The sequence below is a fragment of the Sinohyriopsis cumingii genome, chromosome 11 (assembly GCF_028554795.1).
Source record: "Sinohyriopsis cumingii isolate HCF-2022 chromosome 11, ASM2855479v2, whole genome shotgun sequence".
NCBI classification, from domain to species: Eukaryota; Metazoa; Mollusca; class Bivalvia; order Unionida; family Unionidae; genus Sinohyriopsis; species Sinohyriopsis cumingii.
Window position 1 is genome coordinate 2,747,595 of NC_142971.1, and position 25,620 is coordinate 2,773,214.

Sequence of the window (25,620 nt, forward strand, 5' to 3'; positions counted from 1 at the left end):
GAATGGGTTGTACTATAGTTTTTCTGTGTCATCTTGTTACTAGAATGGGTTGTACTAAAGTTTTTCTGTGTGTCATCCTGTTACTAGAATGGGTTGTACTATAGTTTTTCTGTGTGTCATCTTGTTACTAGAATGGGTTGTACTATAGTTTTTCTGTGTGTCATCTTGTTACTAGAATGGGTTGTACTATAGAGTTTTTCTGTGTGTCATCTTGTTACTAGAATGGGTTGTACTATAGTTTTTCTGTGTGTCATCATGTTACTAGAATGGGTTGTACTATAGTTTTTCTGTGTGTCATCTTGTTACTAGAATCGGTTGTACTGTAGTTTTTCTGTGTGTCATCTTGTTACTAGAATGGGTTGTACTATAGTTTTTCTGTGTGTCATCTTGTTACTAGAATGCATTGTACTATTGTTTTTCTGTGTGTCATCTTGTTACTAGAATGGGTTGTACTATAGTTTTTCTGTGTGTCATCTTGTTACTAGAATGGGTTGTACTATAGTTTTTCTGTGTGTCATCTTGTTACTAGAATGGGTTGTACTATAGAGTTTTTCTGTGTGTCATCTTGTTACTAGAATGGGTTGTACTATAGTTTTTCTGTGTGTCATCATGTTACTAGAATGGGTTGTACTATAGTTTTTCTGTGTGTCATCTTGTTACTAGAATGGGTTGTACTATAGTTTTTCTGTGTATCATCTTGTTACTAGAATGGGTTGTACTATAGTTTTCCTGTGTGTCATCTTGTTACTAGAATGGGTTGTACTATAGTTTTTCTGTGTGTCATCTTGTTACTAGAATGGGTTGTACTATAGTTTTTCTGTGTATCATCTTGTTACTAGAATGGGTTGTACTATAGTTTTTCTGTGTGTCATCGTTACTAGAATGGGTTGTACTATAGTTTTTCTGTGTGTCATCTTGTTACTAGAATGGGTTGTACTATAGTTTTTCTGTGTCATCTTGTTACTAGAATGGGTTGTACTATAGTTTTTCTGTGTGTCATCTTGTTACTAGAATGGGTTGTACTATAGTTTTTCTGTGTGTCATCTTGTAACTAGAATGGGTTGTACTATAGAGTTTTTTTGTGTGTCATGTCATCTTGTTACTAGAATGGGTTGTACTATAGAGTTTTTCTGTGTCATCATGTTACTAGAATGGGTTGTACTATAGTTTTTCTGTGTGTCATCTTGTTACTAGAATGGGTTGTACTATAGTTTTTCTGTGTATCATCTTGTTACTAGAAATATGGGTTGTACTATAGTTTTTCTGTGTGTCATCTTGTTACTAGAATGGGTTGTACTATAGTTTTTCTGTGTGTCATCTTGTTACTAGAATGGGTTGTACTATAGTTTTTCTGTGTGTCATCTTCCTACTAGAATGGGTTGTACTATAGTTTTCTGTGTGTCATCTTGTTACTAGAATGGGTTGTACTATAGAGTTTTTCTGTGTGTCATCATGTTACTAGAATGGGTTGTACTATAGTTTTTCTGTGTGTCATCATGTTACTAGAATGGGTTGTACTATAGTTTTTTTGTGTGTCATCTTGTTACTAGAATGGGTTGTACTATAGGTTTTCTGTGTGTCATCTTGTTACTAGAATGGGTTGTACTATAGTTTTTCTGTGTCATCTTGTTACTAGAATGGGTTGTACTAAAGTTTTTCTGTGTGTCATCTGGTTACTAGAATGGGTTGTACTATAGTTTTCTGTGTGTCATCTTGTTACTAGAATGGGTTGTACTATAGGTTTTCTGTGTGTCATCTTGTTACTAGAATGGGTTGTACTATAGTTTTTCTGTGTGTCATCTTGTTACTAGAATGGATTGTTTTATAGTTTTTCTGTGTGTCATCTTGTTACTAGAATGCATTGTATTATTGTTTTTCTGTGTGTCATCTTGTTACTAGAATGGGTTGTACTATAGTTTTTCTGTGTGTCATCTTGTTACTAGAATGGGTTGTACTATAGTTTTTCTGTGTGTCATCTTGTTACTAGAATGGGTTGTACTATAGAGTTTTTCTGTGTGTCATCTTGTTACTAGAATGGGTTGTACTATAGTTTTTCTGTGTGTCATCATGTTACTAGAATGGGTTGTACTATAGTTTTTCTGTGTGTCATCTTGTTACTAGAATGGGTTGTACTATAGTTTTTCTGTGTATCATCTTGTTACTAGAATGGGTTGTACTATAGTTTTTCTGTGTGTCATCTTGTTACTAGAATGGGTTGTACTATAGTTTTTCTGTGTGTCATCATGTTACTAGAATGGGCTGTACTATAGTTTTTCTGTGTGTCATCTTGTTACTAGAATGGGCTGTACTATAGTTTTTCTGTGTGTCATCTTGTTACTAGAATGGGTTGTACTATAGTTTTTCTGTGTGTCATCTTGTTACTAGAATGGGTTGTACTATAGTTTTTCTTTGTGTCATCTTGTTACTAGAATGGGTTGTACTATAGTTTTTCTGTGTCATCTTGTTACTAGAATGGGTTGTACTATAGTTTTTCTGTGTGTCATCATGTTACTAGAATGGGTTGTACTATAGTTTTTCTGTGTGTCATCTTGTTACTAGAATGGGTTGTACTATAGTTTTTCTGTGTGTCATCTTGTTACTAGAATGGGTTGTACTATAGTTTTTCTGTGTGTCATCTTGTTACTAGAATGGATTGTACTATAGTTTTTCTGTGTGTCATCTTGTTACTAGAATGCATTGTACTATTGTTTTTCTGTGTGTCATCTTGTTACTAGAATGGGTTGTACTATAGTTTTTCTGTGTGTCATCTTGTTACTAGAATGGGTTGTACTATAGTTTTTCTGTGTGTCATCTTGTTACTAGAATGGGTTGTACTATAGAGTTTTTCTGTGTGTCATCTTGTTACTAGAATGGGTTGTACTATAGTTTTCCTGTGTGTCATCTTGTTACTAGAATGGGTTGTACTATAGTTTTTCTGTGTGTCATCATGTTACTAGAATGGGTTGTACTATAGTTTTTCTGTGTGTCATCTTGTTACTAGAATGGGTTGTACTATAGTTTTTCTGTGTGTCATCTTGTTACCAGAATGGGTTGTACTATAGTTTTTCTGTGTCATCTTGTTACTAGAATGGGTTGTACTAAAGTTTTTCTGTGTGTCATCCTGTTACTAGAATGGGTTGTACTATAGTTTTTCTGTGTGTCATCTTGTTACTAGAATGGGTTGTACTATAGAGTTTTTCTGTGTGTCATGTCATCTTGTTACTAGAATGGGTTGTACTATAGAGTTTTTCTGTGTGTCATCTTGTTACTAGAATGGGTTGTACTATAGTTTTTCTGTGTCATCTTGTTACTAGAATGGGTTGTACTATAGTTTTTCTGTGTGTCATCTTGTTACTAGAATGAATTGTACTATAGTTTTTCTGTGTGTCATCTTCCTACTAGAATGGGTTGTACTATAGTTTTTCTGTGTGTCATCTTGTTACTAGAATGGGTTGTACTATAGAGTTTTTCTGTGTCATCTTGTTACTAGAATGGGTTGTACTATAGTTTTTCTGTGTGTCATCATGTTACTAGAATGGGTTGTACTATAGTTTTTCTGTGTGTCATCTTGTTACTAGAATGGGTTGTACTATAGTTTTTCTGTGTGTCATCTTGTTACTAGAATGGGTTGTACTATAGTTTTTCTGTGTCATCTTGTTACTAGAATGGGTTGTACTAAAGTTTTTCTGTGTGTCATCCTGTTACTAGAATGGGTTGTACTATAGTTTTTCTGTGTGTCATCTTGTTACTAGAATGGGTTGTACTATAGTTTTTCTGTGTGTCATCTTGTTACTAGAATGGGTTGTACTATAGAGTTTTTCTGTGTGTCATCTTGTTACTAGAATGGGTTGTACTATAGTTTTTCTGTGTGTCATCATGTTACTAGAATGGGTTGTACTATAGTTTTTCTGTGTGTCATCTTGTTACTAGAATCGGTTGTACTGTAGTTTTTCTGTGTGTCATCTTGTTACTAGAATGGGTTGTACTATAGTTTTTCTGTGTGTCATCTTGTTACTAGAATGGGTTGTACTATAGTTTTTCTGTGTGTCATCTTGTTACTAGAATGGGTTGTACTATAGAGTTTTTCTGTGTGTCATCTTGTTACTAGAATGGGTTGTACTATAGTTTTTCTGTGTGTCATCATGTTACTAGAATGGGTTGTACTATAGTTTTTCTGTGTGTCGTCTTGTTACTAGAATGGGTTGTACTATAGTTTTTCTGTGTGTCGTCTTGTAACTAGAATGGGTTGTACTATACTATAGTTTTTCTGTGTGTCATGTCATCTTGTTACTAGAATGGGTTGTACTATAGAGTTTTTCTGTGTGTCATGTCATCTTGTTACTAGAATGGGATGTACTATAGAGTTTTTCTGTGTGTCATGTCATCTTGTTACTAGAATCGGTTGTACTATAGAGTTTTTCTGTGTGTCATGTCATCTTGTTACTAGAATGGGTTGCACTATAGAGTTCTTTACAATTCTGGATCTAGTTACTAGAATGGGTTATAATATAATATATAGTTTTACCTTGCGTCATCATGGTCCATACAGATCAATTAATTTCTAAATGTATCTTAAACATGCCCAATTTTAGGTGTTTTATGTACAATTTGGAGACATGTATACAACTAATGAATGTCACTCAGTCATAAGAACAACATTATTTAAGATATTTAAAAGTAATTTGTTCCATCTATCCGTAATCCAAGAGCTAAAATGAAAATCATAGTTCCAAAGAAATTCCACGAAATAATTGTAACATTTTAGATATTTATGTCAGCATTAAAAACACATATTTCTCACCAATTATGCAAAATGGAATACATAATAGTTTACAACATTGCTGAGGCACTGTTCTGTCATGGAATGCTTACCATATATACCAACTCATAAGACAAATCCAACTGCAAACTGCACAAACCCAGATCTACTACTGCATAATGCATCAGCAGATCTGGGTTTGTGCAAATTTCTTGGGAGTAATCAGTAAAACAAACAACACAAACTCTGATCTGTAGGTGCCTTATGCTATGGTGGATCTGGATCTATGTTGTTTGCAGTGGACCTGACTTTTAAGTGAGTATATAAGGTAATAGTAAATGATGTTGTTGTTGTTGTAGAGTTTAACGCCATTTTTCAGCACAAGATAGGCTATACATGGCAGCCAGTATAAATGGTGGAGGAAGAACCTGGGAAAACCTCCAGAAAGAATCGCTGACCCACGAGAAGCTACTGGTAATAGTAAATGAAGACTTTGTTATAGCTAATAACTAATTTTGTTTGTATACCATATATACTTTGAGTTAAGTCAAACTGCAAACAACAAAGATCCAACCTAAACCATAATCTACCTAAAAGAAGTTCTATTTTCTAGTGATATATCACTTTAGCATATGTGTCAGGGGCTGATAATACTTGAACCAACTTTTGTGAAGGTCAGAATTGTAAAATGAAATAATTCATAACCTATGCAATAGCAATTTTAAAAGACCAAACAATATGGGTCTTTCAGCTATGGGAGATTAAAAATGAAGTGAAACAGAAACCTACATATCTGACCTTTAAAGTTTTATATTAATGATACAGTTTACAACATGAAAAGTGCAAGGTAACAGTAACACTCTGCAAAACTTTGGCACCATCCCCGAGTTTTGCGATAATAAAACAGAAATACTAAAAGCCAGCTAGCATCAAAACCATTGCCTTGCTGTATTTTTTCAGATGAAGGGAATGTTTACAGATAGCACCCACCTGTAAATTAAATAAATAATCATTATGATATGGTTAATCCTGAATTTAAATGCAACTACAGTAAACATTCCTCACTAAAACAAATTCTGACAGTCCCATTAAAACCTTCCTGTCACTTAATTCACAGATAAAATTACTATGGATGAAACATTTCTCACTAATGATGAAATCTGTTTGGCCCTTGCTGAAAACCTATTTCATTACATGATATCATTGATATCACATTTCACAGACTCATCTTATGTTTTTATTATTACATGTTTTATCACCCCATAACATCAAACATAATGTCATAACATCAAACATAATGTCATAACATCACACATAATGCCATAACATCACACATAATGTCATAACATCATGTGATATTTGAGCCATATGAAGATGTTACACAATGCTACGATAACTTTTAATGCCAACAAATGATAAAAATACTTACCTACAACTTATTTAAAGATTCCGTTTGAAATAATAACTTACTTCATTTTACTGAATTGAATATCAAAAACATTTTTGAATTACATTTTAAAAAATGACAAACCTTTTAATTATGACTCTGGATACATTACAATAATTATGCACCATCTTGTGTATCTAAATACATGCTTAAAAATGAGAGATAACTTAGGAACAATCTGAGTATGATCCAATCATGGAATTCGTACATATTACATAACTTTGTCCCATTTTCAAATAATAAAAACAAAGTTCCTTTTTTTGGACAAATTCAAAACAGAGCAAATTTCCTGTCACTAGGCACAATAAGTCTACTGACATGGTTCACCTTGTTTGGTTATTTTTCAAAACTGTCTACAGCAGCCACCCATGAGAAAAGGCTTCAGTGGCTTTTGTACACAGGTTAGCTATGCATGTTGGTTCACCTGTCAAACATAGTTTCTTAATGAATACCATGCATGGAATACCATTATTCCCTTTATATACTGTTATTATTACATTATCAACACTTTTAAATTAAATCATGAATACATGTATGGAATACCATTATTCCCTTTATATACTGTTATTATTACATTATCAACACTTTTAAATCATGAATACATGCATGGAATACCATTATTCCCTTTATATACTGTTATTATTACATTATCAACACTTTTAAATCATGAATACATGCATTAGGATGTTCTCACATACACTCATGCCCCACACAAGATTACTATTATCACTTTAATCCATCCTACAAATTAAATTATCATCAACTATTAAACAGTCACTGATCTCATTCCCAACAGTGAGTAAAATGGATTGCTTCAACTCCATCCCCTAATGGCAAAAACTGACTCACCTTTAAATCTGACATTTTGAAAAGGTATATGCCAAATCTGTACATATCATTATTTACAAATATTTAATTGATGGTCATTTAGTTCTAATGCATAACCCAAGTCAATTCCTGACATTAATTCCAGATTTTCTGGTTTGGCTGGCAAATACTGTTTAAAGGATAATCATCCTTTAAAAGCAATTATCCAATCATCTCAAGACTTCTCATTATGTAGCATGCCATGGACACTTCAGAAAAAATGCATGTGGCACAGCTTGTAATTTCCAGGTTGGCATGTTGGTGGATTCTGACTAGAGTCATTTACATGCAGTTTTTCAAAACAATCTAGTCACAATTTTTGAAAGGGCTTCTGGAGAGGATAAACATATATATATATATATATATATATATATATATATATATATATATATATATATATATATAATCCCATATATCTTGATTTCTTTCATAGGAATCCACAATGACTGTGTAGATAGATGAGAATTAATTACTAGGTCGTCATGCGTATCTGCTACGCACGAGTGCATAAAACGTAGACAAAGTTGCATCATCTTTTGGTAATGTGTGCTTTGGTGTGATGGAATATGGGCTGGTGTGTGCAGGCAAGGCAATAGGCGCCATTTACCTGGGGACTCAACTTTCCATACAGTACAAATTAAAAATTCTCTAACCTGTATGATAGTATCATTTGTATTAAATATTAATTCTACCTAATATTATCAAGCATTCTCCTATAGAATCCAAGGATAGCACCTTCTGTTCTGTCTGGTGTATATTTCTCTCTCACTCTCTCTCTCTGTGTATATATATATATATATATATATATATATATATATATATATATATATATATATATATATATATATATATATATATATATAACCATGCTAAGGCATATGACAGAAAAGCCAAGACTGACACTGATGTGGGTTGCCAGAGAAAATATTACTTCTCTTCCTTACATTTTGCAGCATAAATGTTAGTGTCCATTACAATTCGTTCAATCAATGCTAGGGGACAAATTTTCAAAAAGAAATCTCTTTTTATTCTGTGGCTGTTCCAGTAAAACATATACCCCCGGGGGGAAGGCACTTTCAAATTCAACCAACCCACAACAGAAGCAATTAAAAACATTATGAACCACCATCAGATATGTTTTAATAAAAAAACATTGCCCCCTACAGAAGCATATTTTTTAACATAATTTCTGGCTATGGGTTAGTGGGCGGTAGAAGCGATTTTAATATTGGGTTGGGGACAGAAGCGATTTAAATGACAGCTGGCTGGAGGTAATCTACTGAATTCTTATAGATCATATAATCTACTGCATATTTTTATTTGTATTCATTCATTATAATCAATCTTTTGTCCTTTTGTTTGTTTGTCTGTCATCCAAGTATATCTCTGATACTGTGAAATCACACATTTTCATGGTGGCTTATTATTTGTAGATGTCTTTGATCAGTCTCTTAACACCTACTAATTTAACATCCATGAATACAGATTTTATAATAGATATTTCTATTCTAATACAGATATCATGAATTTGTATCCTTACTAAACTGTGTGTTTACTAAAGTGATCACTGTCTTGCTATATTTCTTTGTTCTCAGGCATGCTGCTTTTGATTAGAATAATAGTTAAATCTTGTATTGCTTTAAATGTGTGGTCACATTCTATGATTCATTGTTATTATTTTTTTCAATAAATGTTTTGGTAAACTTATAATACACGATTTGTCAGAAAAAAACCATTGATGCCTGGGGAAGTGATGTTGCATTATTTCTGTCTACTTTTACACTATATCATTTCTTGTAAGAACATCTTTTTCAGTTACTGATGTCTTATTTTTATGCCTTGTTGCAAGACTAATATAAAGTTATAAAATAATATAGCAAGTCAAACATTTTTATATCATAAGTTAGATTTTTAAAAATGGATGAAATTCAAGGAATCATTTTTCCCAGTGTACTCATAAAATCAATGCCATTGCAGTTAACTGTATTGTCAACAGCATCATCACCATCATCACTGATGGCCTAGCAGTAACATTCTGCACTTTCAATCCAGTTGTCATGGGTTCTATCTCCCATTTCTAGTCTTTCATATGAGACTTATACCTATGACCTGAGGGGCTTTCATGGCAGAGTGGTATAAGATGCTTGTATTGTAATACAGATATGAGGGGCTTCTATGGCAGTGGTACAAGATGCTTGTCATGTGATTACTTGCCTCCTGTGTGTAAATGAGAATGTTGCCAGTTACTTTTGGAAGGTCAGTGGTTCTACATCAGTGGTGTTTGGTGTCTCAAAAGGACTTGGATTTTGTTCAGCCATATATAGATTCCCTTCATCTGAAAATGATGTAAAGGCCATAATGATCTACCGAAACCCCTGAGATCTCATGTCTAAATGACTTCACTTTTGGAGATAAACGTCAAATCAACAGAAGCTACATGTTCCCAAGTGTACTAAGGTGCTTGCTTTTGCATCACTTGCACATCTCACAGAGTGAGTTTGTGTCACAGATCAACCAATTTAGGTTGGTGGTCTTTCGGGGTTCTTCCTCCACCTAATATATTGTTAAAAAATCTATAAAAGTAACCAACAAATCAAACCAAACTAAATCAACCAACTAATCAACTGTGGCAACAGCAGCAAAGGTACTAGTCAATCATTTTTGCCACAGCTGTATGAGTTTATAACTTTTGACTCAAGTAATTTTTGTAGACCTTTGAATATCATCAATTATGCCTTTCTGACAGTTACCAAAAAGTCATCATCAGTTGGTACAAATGGATATTTCATGGTGAGCATATGAGATGGAAAAGCCTTGAGCAATCCTGCATCACACACTGCCGAAAAGTTTACATTTTAAATTTTCTCTAACAATGTTCATTGTTCCAACTAGAACTGTTATAACTTATTCAAGCTATATTCACCAATATCTGGAGATATGCATCTGTAATAAATATTTGTAACAAAGTATGAGAATGCATCAGTGTTTTTTAATGATGCATTTGAACTGAGCAAAAAACCACAATCAACAAACCAAGAAATAAAATTATTCACATCTGTCAGGCAGAAGTAGTGTATAATCATAATCTGGCAAAAGATTTTTCAATTTTTCAATTTGCCAAATATTTTTCCAACTATACTGATTCAGTGGACATATCACCAGAATGGACAGAAACAGACCAGAAGGTTAAAATCGATTTGATACATCTTTTAAGTAGCTAAATTCATATTGGTTAAGTTAAATGTACACCCTTTATTGTCTTCCTTTTGATGAAATTTCTTACTGGAGCTGAGAAAATAATGTTGCACACATAAAAAAGAGGCACACTCATTATTGTTTTTATTATACTTTCCCATTCCAGCCTGTTCTTATGATCTTGTCCCCCCCCCATACTGTTTGTCTTGGTTATGATATGTATCTGAATTTCTCACTTACTTTTCCTACTACTATACTAATGTTCTGTGAATATACATATCACTGTGAAATGCAATGGGGAGACTAAATCCAAGATTGAAAACCTCTACATTTCTGGATGTATTCTGCTTGGATTCCACATTTCTGCACAAAACTCAAGAGTTCAGGACTCTCAGTACTAATTCAGTTCCCACTGTAAACCTGTGCAAACACCATAATATTAAAATTCAGTAACTTAAAATTCTGAGTGCTCATGATCAAATTTGTATCAGTATAGACACATCTATGATGACAGCTTTTGTGAAAAGAAAACCATAACAGCCGCACCATTTTCTGGATCTATACAAATTTGAAATGTGTGCTTTCAATACTGCAACAAAGAGTCAGCTGCTGATTTCAGTAATGAGTCATCCAAACTCAGGTTTGTAAAAGGACAAAAATTATGTTAATAAAACAATGTCCCTCACTTTTTTCAGTTACAACTAGGACAAGCTCTCAAAAGATTGTTTTTACTAAAATCTTACTTTTATTATCAACCAATCAGGAACAGTCAAATCCATATATACTCTATTTTATCTTCACTGATTTATAGTATGGTTCTCATTCTTTCACATCTGTAGTAATGTGAGTCCTTTAACAACTTTCAATGGTTGTAAGTCTTTTTTGACCATGCTGACTGGACACACTGTAAGATAATGTTCAAGTAACAGAAATACCATGGGATAACCAGAGACCAATAAAATCGAATAGTCAAGTTATCTCCCCTGCAGGGATGCTGCCAGGATTTCAGGATTTACTCAAAGTTTTGTATGTGTGTGTGTGTGTTCTCTCCAATGAGAAAGTGGTGGCGGGAGGAATAGCCATTGTTAAATATCTCCCTAACACTTAAATATCTGTCACTCTTTCTTACTGTTCCACTCTGTTAAGGCTCCAATGAAATAAAAATTCTTGAAGAGATGTCATCTCTAGTTGTATAGCGATTATTACTGTGATGTCATTGGGCATGGTCACGTGGTTGTGGTGGGGTCTTGGTTGGGATGGCAGAAAGACCATAGGCTTACTCCATATTTGATAGCTAATTACGATGTTATCAAAAGAATTAAAAAAATTCTAACAATTCAGTTGGACTCAGATACTTGATTCATAGTCAATGAACAGGTTCTAAAATTGATGTGTTTATTTTGGAGCTATGTTCCTCCATCACATTCAAGATTTGGATATTCCAAAGGTGAAATTAGTACAATTAAACTACTATCGTGGCTACTTCAAATGTTATTTAATGTGAGACTTTAATGCAAGAACTCATAGCTTCAGTGATTTTTGGGTTAAAAAAATAATTTGTTCTCAAACAACTCAATTTGGTGCAGATTGTATTGTTTTTTAATGATACTGTGAGAATTCTTGATGTGTAAAAGTTGCGCATGAAATGAACAACATCAGATCAGAAAATTACTACCACTGGGAAAATACTGATAGGAATATACAGAAATAATGATATTATTATTTAAGTAGAATATGTAGTGACAATACAAGCACTAGTTCTACAATTTTGCAAAATATATTTTGTACAACTGTTCTGTTGTTTCTAACAACACTGTAATATGCCAATAATTTCTGCCCACGTTTTACTTTAGTCCCTTGCAAATTAATAGTTTTAGATTTTACAACACCAAGCACATTTTACCTTTTGACAATAACACATCATTACAAATATTTAGATTGCAAGAAAATAAAAGTTACAATTTTATTAAAAGCACTGGTACCAGTAAGACTAAAGGAGATACTAAAAAAAAGTATCAGGATGAACAGATTAGTAGTGTAGTAAAGAATCCATATATCAGAATGACATCAAGTATTTTTTCATCAATTTCATCATTAGTTAATGACACTGCTTAAAAATGTAGTGTACTAGATAATAGACTTTTTTAGTTATCCAATTTGTAATACAAATACCAAATGATGGCTTGGAACCAAGTGCCAAAAGGTCTGCAGAAAATACCACCATAATCAAAATATACATAGGAAGAACCGAACACAAACAGGACAAATTTTATCCATCTTGCTTTGAGTTTACACAGATCAGTCAGTCTCTTATGTTTAATGTCATTTAATTTTTGCACATAGAGAGCATGTACTTAATTTGGTAATACATCTGCATGATATAAATGTTTGTCTCTTTATTCTTTTGTTGCCATTGTGGTTCTGCCAACTAGAGATCAACACACACTTAATTATGTTGTATGGGAATTCTCTGATGTTCCCTGTGAGCATTAATCTGTTAATTGTTTCTGAATTTAATATGATCCTCCTCCGCTGTGTACGAATATTATTCTGTGCTGTGAACTCCTTTCATTGCCTGCTGTCTGAAACACATATGCATAACTAGCTTGAACAAGTTACTGTTCTTTATGGTTGTGCAATTTTCAACATCTCACCAGTATGGCCCCATGGGTATTCTCTCTTGAATATCTCTGTTCCAAAAAGAAATGTTTTGAACCAGAGGTCTCGTTAGGGTTTTAAAACTAAGAGTCCATGGCTCCCATTTTGGGAAAAATATGAGTCCCACCAGCAAAAGCTGCAGTTCCCTCCCTGAAAACTGTGAATTATAAGAACTACTGGTTGCCATAGAGTTTAACTTCTACTTTCTTTATAACACTGACACAGCTCTTGTGTGTCCACAAGAGTGAGTCTGAATTTTTTCAATCCAAGGAAGGTCTTATTCAAAGCACTAATCTAGGCATCACACACTTTCTTACACTTGGCTACTGTCCCTTCCAAAATATCAGTTCTAGCAACTTTAGCACTCTCCTGAATCTCATTACAATCTTCATCAGTTTGCTGTTGAACTTCAAAATACTCATTTTAAGTCTCAACAAGTCATGATTCCGAGGTCACATGCACTGCTTATTCGTTACACTTGGAAATGAACACAACACTGATGCTAAGTTGTTTATTTGATGTACTGTTATAAATGACCACATGTACATCTCTGAGTCATTCTGGGTCTTTCTGCCTCTGAATTCAAACACTGTAAATATCAGTAGATTTTCCCACCCAGCTGCCAGTCAAAGCCTTTGATCTTGCCGCTCAGCAATAGCGGCATGTTCTTTTATGTAATCTTATAATGGTGACGACTGGGGGGTGGGGTTTAAGCCACTAAATTCTGTCATTGTAAATATCAGCCCAGCTAACTGATCAACACATTTTCCCACTATGCAGGTGATTGAAGCAGGACTGGGAAGTCTTTGAATTTTACCGCCAACCTAAATAAACAAAATTGGTGTCCAAATACGTGTGATTATAAGCATTTCCGAGACCTCTGTCAGTTTTCACTAACATGAACTCTGCCAAAGATTCATTCCCTTGAATCAGTGCTTTGCTGCCTCTTATGCCAGATTTTTCTCTTCCATAATGCTTATTAGAGTTTTAAGTCCAACATTCCCATAGTATCCTTGTTCAGACATGGGTATCTTGAATAAATATACACAGCATATTGTCCATCCAACAAATACATCGGACTCGCACTCAACATCAATTTTGGGCTCAAAATCACACACTGGTATTTCCAGTGACATTTTCCCAATGTCCAACAGACCGATATACATTAAATTCATTGTCATCATAGCTATCACCAACCAGTATTTGCGACTGAAAACGTCATCTGAAAACAAACCGTGTTGTGATTCAGCCATTTTGGTTTCCTGTGTGGCCCTTATTCGAAACACGCATTTGTAAAACTTCCATGATGAAAGTAAGGCTAAAACTATCATAAAATGCTTGTTCCAGGGCCCAATGAACCAATCAAATTTAGTTTAACTGCCAATCATGTCAAACCGAAGTATCCAGATATCTGGATGTCACATCATATCAGGTGCTGTGAGACAGCTGCGGCAGCACAAATTACGTCACGAAATGAACTTTTAAAGTTAAAAGTTTAACAAAAATTGCATACTGCGTAAAGCACATTTTTTTATATCTGTGACGCTGACGTAATTTGCTGAATGCATTTCACTGCTTTAAAAGTACGCAAATTCGTACAAATTACGTGCACTCACTTGTACTAGCATCATTTTCTGACCCAATGTTTTATTCCCGTTAGACCATTAGGCAAGGGTTAGATGCGATTTTAAATATATATTCTGGGTTTTTTTTGACAACCCCACCAGCGATTTCTCGTTTTGTTAACACAACCCACAAAAGAAGTGAGTTTCCTAACCAACCTTCCACTGTCAGAATCAAAACAGTTTGAAACACAACCTCCTACATAAGTTTTTTGGAATGCCGTCCCCGGGGGGTGGGATATATGTTTTACTGATCCAGAAAAAAACAGGACTTGCACTTTATGTGAACTTGGTGGCCCGTAGCTCTCCTGCCAATACTGAATTTCAATTTTGGACTGACTGGACTAATTCAATAAAATGAATTTCATAATCTGAAAAACCAAAATGCTCTGATTCTGAATCACTAGCAAAAGAACAACAACCACCTGTATTAACTATCACTTGGTATAAATTCCAGAAATCACTGTAATTAGTATCATTAATTTAGTATATGGCATCTTTCACAGTGAGAAACATCATTTCTGATCTCTATTTTCACTAGTCAGGTATTCTCTTACTACCCATTATTGACAAATGAGATCATTTGTTAAATTAACATACAGAATAGATGTATCTGCCATTAAAGGCTAGTATACCTGAACTGCAAAAGCAGTGTTTCTTTACGCATGGATTTATCAGTCACTGAGGATGCAAGGCACATGTATGCAGTCAATATACAAGTCAATGGTATGGAATAAAATAATAAAGCTGTCATATTTGCCAAATCCTGAGGCACTACATTTCACTGTGACAAATGACCAGCAGAAATTAATACTGTTTGATGCATCATCATTATGTTTTGGATATGAAGGCAGCTAATAGTAAGAAATATATAATAAAAACCTGAAGAGATTGCACAGCTCTGAACAGTGGTAATCGGCACAATGAGTGCCCTTTTTCAGTACATTACTGTCCTTTCTGAGAATGGGTCATCAAATAAAGGCACAAAACTGACCTCGCATTCTAGTGCTTTAGAAATTACAATTTTTGTATTTAAAAAAAGTGAGATCAGAACCAAAATATTTTAATATATTAATCCTCAAGATGTTCTTCAAGCAGAAAGGTTGAGTAGGTTCTGTCATACTCTGATATCTTGTATTGTTTCCTTAATAGTTGCGATTCAGTGCTGCTTTGGATTTACGCCGTTCATCCTCATGTAAGACAAAAACTGATCTGGTATCTCTGCCAAAACTTCTTTAGCAAGAGCGGCCTGACATATCGATATGTTCTGCCCATAACGACTTGTAAAATCACGAAAGGGAACAAACTGAAAAGAAAAAAATTAATCCTCTTCAAAGACATCATACCTTCCCAACAGCTATGCAGAGAATAACCAATATCAATGAAAATATACAAAAGCCTAATATCTTTAAAACATCACTGTATTTTTTTAAAAAGCACTCTGGACTCTGAAAATGTTTTTATATATATAAGTTATATATAACTCCATATTTGACTATTTTTTGCCCTTACCATAATTAAGCCCAAATTCTATGACTGATAAATAGTATGATGATCTACTGATGTTATGAATATAATTAAATAAGTTCAATTCAGTTTTGACATAAATACATAAAGCTTATCAGAACTTAAGAAAGAAGAATTGTGTATAAGGTCCTGATTCTGTTTAGTCAATAATCAAATTTCCTTGCATCCACTATTGTGAATTTTTAGGCCAAGCTAATTAATATGAGTTGATATTTCATAGCTGTAATTCTGAGTAGAACTTAATGTGATTTACACTGGATCCTGGTGCATTTATGTGTGTGTACAACTTTCAAAGCATGTTGGTACTTAGGTCAAAAGCTTCTTTCTTTATTATATTGTTTATAAGCAGCGTGAATAGCCCACTGAATCCATAACAACAGGGCCTGAGCTGAAATACTGCCCCCCTCCCTCTTCTCTGAATGCTAAGAACAATCAGCTTAGTTTGCTCTAGGTATCACTTCAGAGCCCTGAATAAGGTTATAAAGACGCCAAAGTGTCCAAGGAGGATGGAGGTTTTAAGACAAAGGACTGACTCACTTGTTCTTGGCAATAAATGCTGGGATGTCATGAGGGAAACTGAACCATCATGACAGAACTACAGTTCATTCAAGCCAAAATGAAATATTTCAAGTCAAAGGCAAGACTTTTACACAAAGGCAAACATCAAACATGACTTTTACACAAGGACAAATCAACACACATGGCTTTTACACAAAGGCAAACATCAAACATGGCTTTTACACAAGGAAAAATCATCACACATGGCTTTTACACAAGGACAAATCATCACACATGGCTTTTACACAAAGGCAAACATCAAACATGGCTTTTTCACATGGACAAACATCCTATATGGCTTTTACACAAAGGCAAACATTATACATGGCTTTTACACAAGGACAAATCATCACACATGGCTTTTACAAAATGGCAAACATTCCACATGGCTTTTCACAAAGGCAAACATCCCACATGACTTTTTCACACATGCAAACATCCCATATGGCTTTTACACGAAGGCAAACATCATACATGGCTTTTACTCAAGGGTCAAAACATCACACATGACTTTCATAAAATAGCAAACATCACACATGGCTTTTTCACAAGAGCAAATATTCCATATAGCTTTAACAAAATGGAAAACATAACACATGGTTCTTACACAATGGCTGAAAATTCACACATGGCTTTTACACAAAGGCAAATCATCACACATGACTTTTACACAACGGCAAACATCACACATGATTTTTACACAAAGATGAAGCATCATGTAAACAGAGGATTCAGTCATAGCATTATCACAGGCAAGATTATGCCAATAAGTAGGACAGACTATTCCCACATTGATATTTCACAAGGGCAAACATTATATATGTACAGAACTCAGACAGATAGCATTATCACAGGCAAGATTATGCCATTAAGTAGGACAGACTATTCCCACTTGCTATTTCACATGGGCAAACACTATACATGTAGAGGACTCAGATAGATAGCATTACTGAATGCTTGAGTGTCATATATAATTGCAAAATTTACTAAGAAATATCTAGTAAGAAAGATAATTTGAATTCATCTAACAATTACTATATGGCACATTAAGAGAAAAGTAAAAGATGTTTATATCTGTTAACATAACATCGGCTTTAATTTATGATTGCCATGGTAATACTTTGTGCTGGATTTATGAGACAAGACTGTATCTGTGCTCACCTGTACAATGTCTCTCACAGCCTGCCTGCCATGATGTGACAGTCTCACATCATCTCCATCTAAAACATTCATAGCTGAAGAAAAAAACCACATTCTTATAATAAATAAAATATGCCTCAAACAATTAAAGTGAAACAATGTATAAAATATTCAACATAAATTTTTTATTTCACTAACTGGCTGTCACCTGCTGAAACAAATTAAATAAATGAAACAACAAACAGCACCAGTAAACCCATTTAACATTCAGCTGTTTTTTTTAATTATTGAGGAATTTAGTGTAGTAACAAACTATACCACTCCCTCGACGACATGCAAATGGATAACTTGCAAACCTGCATATATTGCGGGATTGGGAGAGGATTTCACTTTTTTAAACAAGAAAATACCAAAATAACTGACCCTATTTACAAGAAAATACCAAAGTAATTAACCCTATTTACAAGAAAATACCAAAATAATTGACCCTATTTACAAGACAATACCAAACTAATTGACCCTATTTACAAGAAAATACCAAAATAACTGACCCTATTTACAAGAAAATACCAAAAAATAATTGACCCTATTTACAAGAAAATACCAAACTAATTGACCCTATTTACAAGAAACTACCAAAATAATTGACCCTATTTACAAGAAAATACCAAAGTAATTGACCCTATTTTTGGAAAGTAAAGAAAATCTTGATCAAAACTGGAAAATGAAAACCTTGATATCTCATATTATCATCAAAAACTGTGGATAGCACTCAGAAATTTTGAATCTACATCATGAGATTAAACTCTTTTATTAAAGAGTCATATATAATGTTAAATTTTCTTTCCAAAAACATTCTCATTACACTGTATATAACAATATTCAATGACATTTCAATCAATGAAATGTCACTAATGCCTGCTGCTTGCAATATTTTAATAAATAAATACCAAATAAATCAATTTTGTCAAGTAAAATTTGAATTTTAAGTTCTTTTAATTTGATATCCAGTGTAATCATCATGAATGCAATATGCCCTCTGAACATGAACAATGCCAATTTACTGTAATGTCAGTTAGCATTTGAACATGAACAATGCCAATTTACTGTAATGTCAGTTAGCATTTGAACATGAACAATGCCAATTTACTGTAATGTCAGTTAGCATTTGAACATGAACAATGCCAATTTACTGTAATGTTGGTTAGCATTTATGCTAGAACCAAATTAAGTGCTGTGTTTTGATCTATTACTTGTGAAACTATTTCTTGTATTGTTACGTTCAATTAAAAGCAGAGCTAATTCATATTATCATGTTAATTATGTCTTTTGTATCAGATTAAATAAAGTGGGAGGAATACATGAAAAGTTAAAAGGTATGTAAATCCTACCTGCACTAGCAGTTTCATTTGTGTGTCAGATGATCTCATTTCAATCAATCAATCATAAAACACTGTTTTATAATTATTTTTATGAAAGGAATAGAATTTAACTTCCTTAAATAATCCTGCTCATTCACCAATGTGATCAAAGATAGCAAGGCAACCAAGTGAAAAGAGTATTTGGTTAACATAAAGCTTTGTTTTAAAGATATGGTTCATTGTGAAAAACATAGTTCCTGAGTTGGTAGTGAACTTAAGTGAATTCGAACTCAGAGATTTCCACAAGGATGAGAACTTGCACTATTACCTGCAATGAAATCACAGCTTCAATATTTTAGTAAATATATCGCCCTATTTTTGAAAAAAAGGAATCTTGTTTTGTTGGGAATCAACAACAATAAAAAGCAGTGATGTAATACGCAATTTTGTCATCTACATGTGATGGTTGTGGAAACCTCATGTAATACTGTGGTTAACAATCCTGAAAATAAATTTAATTTATACAGAAAAGCAAAAAACTTCATTAGAAAATGGTTTTTATTGACAATTATTCCCAGTGCAATTACAAAACAAGTACTGAGCCGTAACAATGCTGTTACCCCCAATGGTTTTCTTGATATCCAGAGTAGATATCATCCCCCTTCTTAATTTTTATGTTTGTCCCACAGTAATTTGCACTCTTGCTTACAGTATGGTTTATGTTTTAGGACAATGTTGCACACAAGTTATCGAGGGTGAGGTGTGCTTAAAAGTTTCATTCATGTTATTAGTAATATACATTTAATTATACAATATGTTTATGGAAAACAATACCATATGCATATTGAAAACAATACCTAATGCATACTGAAAACAAGCAAATTACTGAAATTTCACACCTGAAATATTTTGAGTTTGCTGAATATGCAATACACTAACAATAAAATATTATAACTTAGTCCAGGAATATGAAGCAAAAACTTGCCATCAAAATCAGCTTCTCCGACACCAACTATTATGATTGACAGTGGAAGAAAAGATGCCTGAAAAAAATATAAAACATAATTTTTCAGAAGGTTTTCAAATGAACCTTGCCATGTCTTTGACTATTTCTCACCAATGATCATGTAAGCAGAGAAGTATTGAATAAAAAGGAAATATAAAAATAAAACATCCGCTGACAAGCACTACTTTGAGACTTAAAATCATCTTAAACTTTACAGGTTGTTATAAATATTGTCTACCTTGCAATAAAAGTTTACAATTGTGGACTTTGACAGTGTGGTCCATTCATCATTACAGAAAGTCCACTTATTTTATTAAAGCACACATAGGTAGTGATACCAAGATAGAAAACTAAGAAACAATAAGCTTCCAATAGACATACAATTGATTAAATATATTTAACAACTTCATACTATATCAATATATATATATATATATATATATATAATTTTCAACTCTATAAAAAAAAACAATAGGACCATGAATGGTACATTATATGTCTGCCTCTGGTTGAACAGAATCCTATGTAGACAACAGAAATTTTGTGCAGAAACCATTTTCTTAAATATTTCTTCTTTCAGTCACACTGACCTTGATTTTTTACATTTCGACCCCAAAATCAATGGCTTCTTCCTTACCATACGTGCAAGCCATCCACAAATTGTGGTTGCTGTATGTGATGTGGAACTTGTGTTATTGTGCAAAAAACATTTTCATTTTTTCAGTCAGTTACCCTGATCTTTGACCTTTTGAAACCAAGATCAATTGGGTTTTTCCTAACCCCAAGTACAAATCATGCATAAAGTATGGTAACTGTTGATGGTGGAAAATTCAAGTTATTGTGCAAAAACCCTATTTCTTCTTTCAGTTATAGTATTCTTGACCTTTGATCTTAAAACAAAATCAACAGAGCTCTTCTTTAGCACAACTGCAGGCTATCTACAAAGTTTGGAGCTAAACATGGTGGAGAACTAGAGTTATTGTGCATTTTTCTTCTTTCAATCACAGTAACCTAGATATTTGAGCTTTTGAGCCCAAAATCAATACACTTTTACTTACGCAAGTACAAGCCATCAACAAAGTTTGGTAACTGGAGGTAGCAGACAATTCAAGTTATTGTGCAGAAATAAAATTGGTAAGGTGGCACTCTACAGTTTCGTATTTTGCATAGGGTTAGGATTTTAAAGAAAAAGAATTTCCCGGGCTTTCCTCACTGGTTATACTGGCTATTTAAAAAAGACCTTGTATATCTTAGGTATAATGCAAAGAACCTTTAATTCCCTTTATTTTGGTGTATGATTGATGGGTGTACTATGGGTTATAGAGTATACAGCTTGGCCTTACTTCAGATGTGCACCTTTCAAAAAAGTGCTAGCTCTACTTGGTCATTTTCACTTCCTGAACTTCACAGGTAAATTGTATAAAAAAGAGCCAATAACTTTTTTTACATTTTACATATTTGGTAATTCATTCATTGCACTTTCAGAAGCTGGTATTGTCTAGTCTGGCAAAATTCATTTCTCCTATTTTAATAGCTGTTATGTATAGTGTACTTTAAACTAATTCAGGCTGATTTTTTAACACAAGGGAGCAGTCATTTTGTTAGCAGTATGCTTAAATCATGTAAAATTTCCAAAAGTACAATATCCAAAAGAAACATCATCCACATTACATTAATGTAGCATAGAGGTATGCCAACATTCTCTCCATTGTGCATGTTTTAAATGCAAACTACTTCACCTTACATACGTCACTCACTCAAAAGTACATATTATCTGGTGAGCGCCCCCTAACAGACAGACAGACAGACAGACAGACAGATGGACATCACTGTGACATAACATGATCTGCCTTATGGTGGGCATTAAGCCACAAGAGAACTTTTTCCAGTAGTTTTAAAATTTAATTTGAGAAAGTCATAAATATATTTTCATATAGTTCTTATTTCACATTGGTGGTAAGATCCATGATGATATGAAACAAAGTAAAGATTTACTGCCAAAAGGCCATGGTGCTTGTTTGTTTGGTATGTTGAGGAATATATTACAGACTGGGGTGGGGTTGTAACTAAAATATCTGCATGGGCATTATCACTAACTTTAATTGCAAAGAGAATAATGAGCCCATCACTCACACATCAGACTTTAGAACAGCGTTCATTCCTGGTATTATAAAACTCCTACACTAAGAAGAATAGTTTTCATGTTTTGAGAGCCTTGGTTCTATGCATATCAGTTTATTCAATAACTTTGATAAATCAAATACAAAATGATATACATATGCAAGAATGTTTCTAGTACAAAGCAAATCACAATCTTATCAATAAACTGTTAATATATTTTTTAACCGCTCCAGTGGCATAGGTTGTTACAGCATCTACCTCAGATGCGAGAAATCACAGGTTAGAACCCTGGCCGAGTCATACCAAAGACTTAAACAAATTGTACCAGTATATGCCTCACCTGGTGCTCACCATTATGAGGTTAGTGTTAGGACTGGTCAGCCTGGTGTCAGGATAATGTGATTGATGCACCAGTGCTAGACATCACTATAAACTGCCACACTACAGACATTTGTTGTTTAACGCCATCTTTCAGCACAAGATAGGCTATACATGGCAGCCAGTATTAATGGTGGAGGAAGAACCCGGGTAAACCCTGGAAAAAGCCACCGACCCACGAGAAGCTACTGGCAAGCTTTCTCACATATCCACATTGGCCGAGCCCGAGACTCGAACCTACGCAGACAGAGGCGAGATGTCAGTGATCCGTGATGGACAACACTTTAGACCACTCGGCCACTCGGTGCCCCCACAACAGACATAGTGATATGACTGAAATTTTTTTAATGCTACATTCAAAATCCAAATCACACATACACATTAACATAATCAGGTTTTTTTGTGTTCCTCGAAGCTACTTTTGGATATTCATGACATACTTTGTGTGATATCATCATATGAAATATTAAACAGGTTTTATGAAACAGATCAATAATGTTCTGATTTAAAACTGAAAAAGTTCTGACAAAATACCTCAACAATGGCTTCAATGGTCTGAGGAAGGTCAGTGATAACCCCATCAGTGATGATCAGCAGTATAAAGTAGTGTGATCCGTCTCTATGTTGTGTTGCAAACCTGTAAGACAAGAGTGATCAAGTTCATAATGGAAATATGACAGCCCTAGGACATCCATGGTTATGACCAAATGATGAATGATGCATCTCTACTTTAGCTTCTTTGTTTTGATGTTTCAGTGAGGTATGTGGTAAGGTATGTGTATCTCTGACACTTTTACACTGGTTCCCTCTGAGTGTACATATGACAGCCCTTGGCAAAGGCAGTTTTTATCTCCAATTTCATTTACATGATAGAGGCAATAAATTAAAATGTGTTAGACATGTCATTAATACCAAGACATTCAAAGAAAACAATTTTTAACAAAAAATATTGTTATCCCAAACGTCTAGTGCCTCATGAGCAAAACTTCTTAATTTTTTTCCTGTTTCTTTGAAACATTCCTTTTTTTGTTTTTGTCTACTGATTTTGATCTACATGGACTGTTTGTATCCCTGTTTCTTGTATCAACAGGAAGTATGTTCACTGTTTCTATGACATATATTTCACAAATGGAGTCATTCAAAGCTTCAGCAGTCAGCCTACAACTCCAAAAATGTTTGGTGATGATACAAGTTTTGATGATGTTGCAAAATGTTTTGATAATTTGCAGTTCAGAAAGGGACATATCTTGCTGAGTTTTCACAGGTGAAAGCAAGGGTGGCCACTATAAAAATATGTATTAAACTGAGCCAATTCAAGAATCCACTTGAAGTGCGGCAGTCCAAAGTGGGATTTGGTTATCTGAGCGATCCCATGCAATTTGAAAGAATAACAACAGGAGACTGACAAGAAAATTAGTGAATTCAGTGTTGAGTACTGATCAGTTTTCGGTGAGAAAGTCCATGTAGCTATATGTGTGCAACTTAAGGTCTCAAGCCTAATTTTGAAGCTGATTATAAACCAAAATTTCAGTTTAGTGGAACTCTACAATACCATCCCCCAAACCTATTTTTACACAAACTCGTATCAATTATTGCCGTAATATTTATTCTCATACTGAATTCCTAAACAATATAAGATTTGTCAGCATGTATTACAGTTTAACATCATATCAGCAAAGTAGTGACTCTTTGGTAACTAAGACAGTTTGGGCGATGTAGTATTCACAACACTGATTCTTAAGTTTACTTGTTGTTATGAATTTTAAAAATAGGGCCCCTTCTAAGAAATGAATTTCTTTATGGATTTTTTCAGCTTAGATCATAGACAACTCGAGTTACTGCTCAGAGACAAGTTGGTAACAGAAAGACAAACATCCTAACATAATAATGGCTGGGCATAAAAAAAATCTCCTATTGCAAGGATATTATCAAAATAAAGAAATATTAGAGGCATAATGAATAAAAATGATCAAACTCTAAATAAAGTTTTTTTTTATAATCTTGAAGCCAGAGTTGCAGGATTCTACAAGCTTGTGGAAATCTTCAAACCTTACTAACAGAATAATCTTGACCGAGTATTTAATGTTCAATGCAAATTCATCAAAAATGATGAAAATTTGTTAAACCCAAGTCTTAATTTAAGGAAGAAAAGTAAAAAAATGAAACAGAAGTCTCATTGGGAAAGGACAATCACCTCGCAACATGGCGGATACAGGGAGCAAAGTTGGTTGGTCCATACAGCTGTACACTTCTCAAGGCACTGTAGTATGTTTGAAGAATTCCATTTATACCAGCACAGAATGGACTATTTGGGTTGAAATTCTACAAAAGTAAAAGATTATATGCAGACAACCCAGGGTTTCAATAAAAAAATTAAATGTTTAATCTTCTAACTGCTATTTTAAAAATATAAACTCTGTCTTTTTTATAATTTCTGTAATGAAGAATTAGGATATGGTGAAATAATTTATTTGCATCATTATCATTTAAGTGGTTTTGCAAATTGAAGTTTTCATTTATGCTTTTCACATGCCTTGATATGCTTCTGATTGAAAGGCATAAATGAGAAATACAATTTATACCAGGTCTTAAGCTTCTGTTTGAAGCAACCACAAAATACAGAGAAACTAGTATCCAGAAAAAAGTGAATTAATATTATACAAATTAAAAAGACAATGCAAGTTAAAATGAAGTATTCCTATAGATGCTAGAATATAAAGGGGAAATAATTTCTAGATGTTACGTGTCTTCATTTATATAAACTACATTTTTTCAGGAGGGCTGGAGCTCATTGCCTAAATGCTAATGTGAGTACATGTAATGTATTCAACAAAGAAAGCAAATTTTTAATAAATTGTGTTTCTCTGAGAATACTATCCTGATCACATTAACGTTAGGGATATAAGCCTGCTACCTCTCGAATCCAGCCCTACTAAAAGACGAAAATTTGTCTTTTCGGTCTATCTCATATAGACCAAAAG

General features: G+C 33.8%; 1 protein-coding gene across 1 annotated transcript in view; it reads right to left on the reverse strand.

The window, feature by feature from the left end:
• Positions 1-5,553: 5,553 nt before the first annotated feature.
• LOC149787530 (copine-8-like) overlaps positions 5,554-25,620 on the reverse strand; it is a 77,068-nt gene continuing 57,001 nt past the window's right edge. Inside the window, exons 16-20 of the mRNA XM_089973658.1 lie at positions 24,834-24,961; positions 23,174-23,276; positions 20,120-20,177; positions 17,795-17,868; positions 5,554-15,854 (exon numbers count right to left, since the gene is read on the reverse strand). Coding sequence (XP_089829784.1) covers positions 15,708-15,854; positions 17,795-17,868; positions 20,120-20,177; positions 23,174-23,276; positions 24,834-24,961 — 510 coding nt within the window. The 3' untranslated portion in view covers positions 5,554-15,707. The remainder of the gene's footprint in view (positions 15,855-17,794; positions 17,869-20,119; positions 20,178-23,173; positions 23,277-24,833; positions 24,962-25,620) is intronic.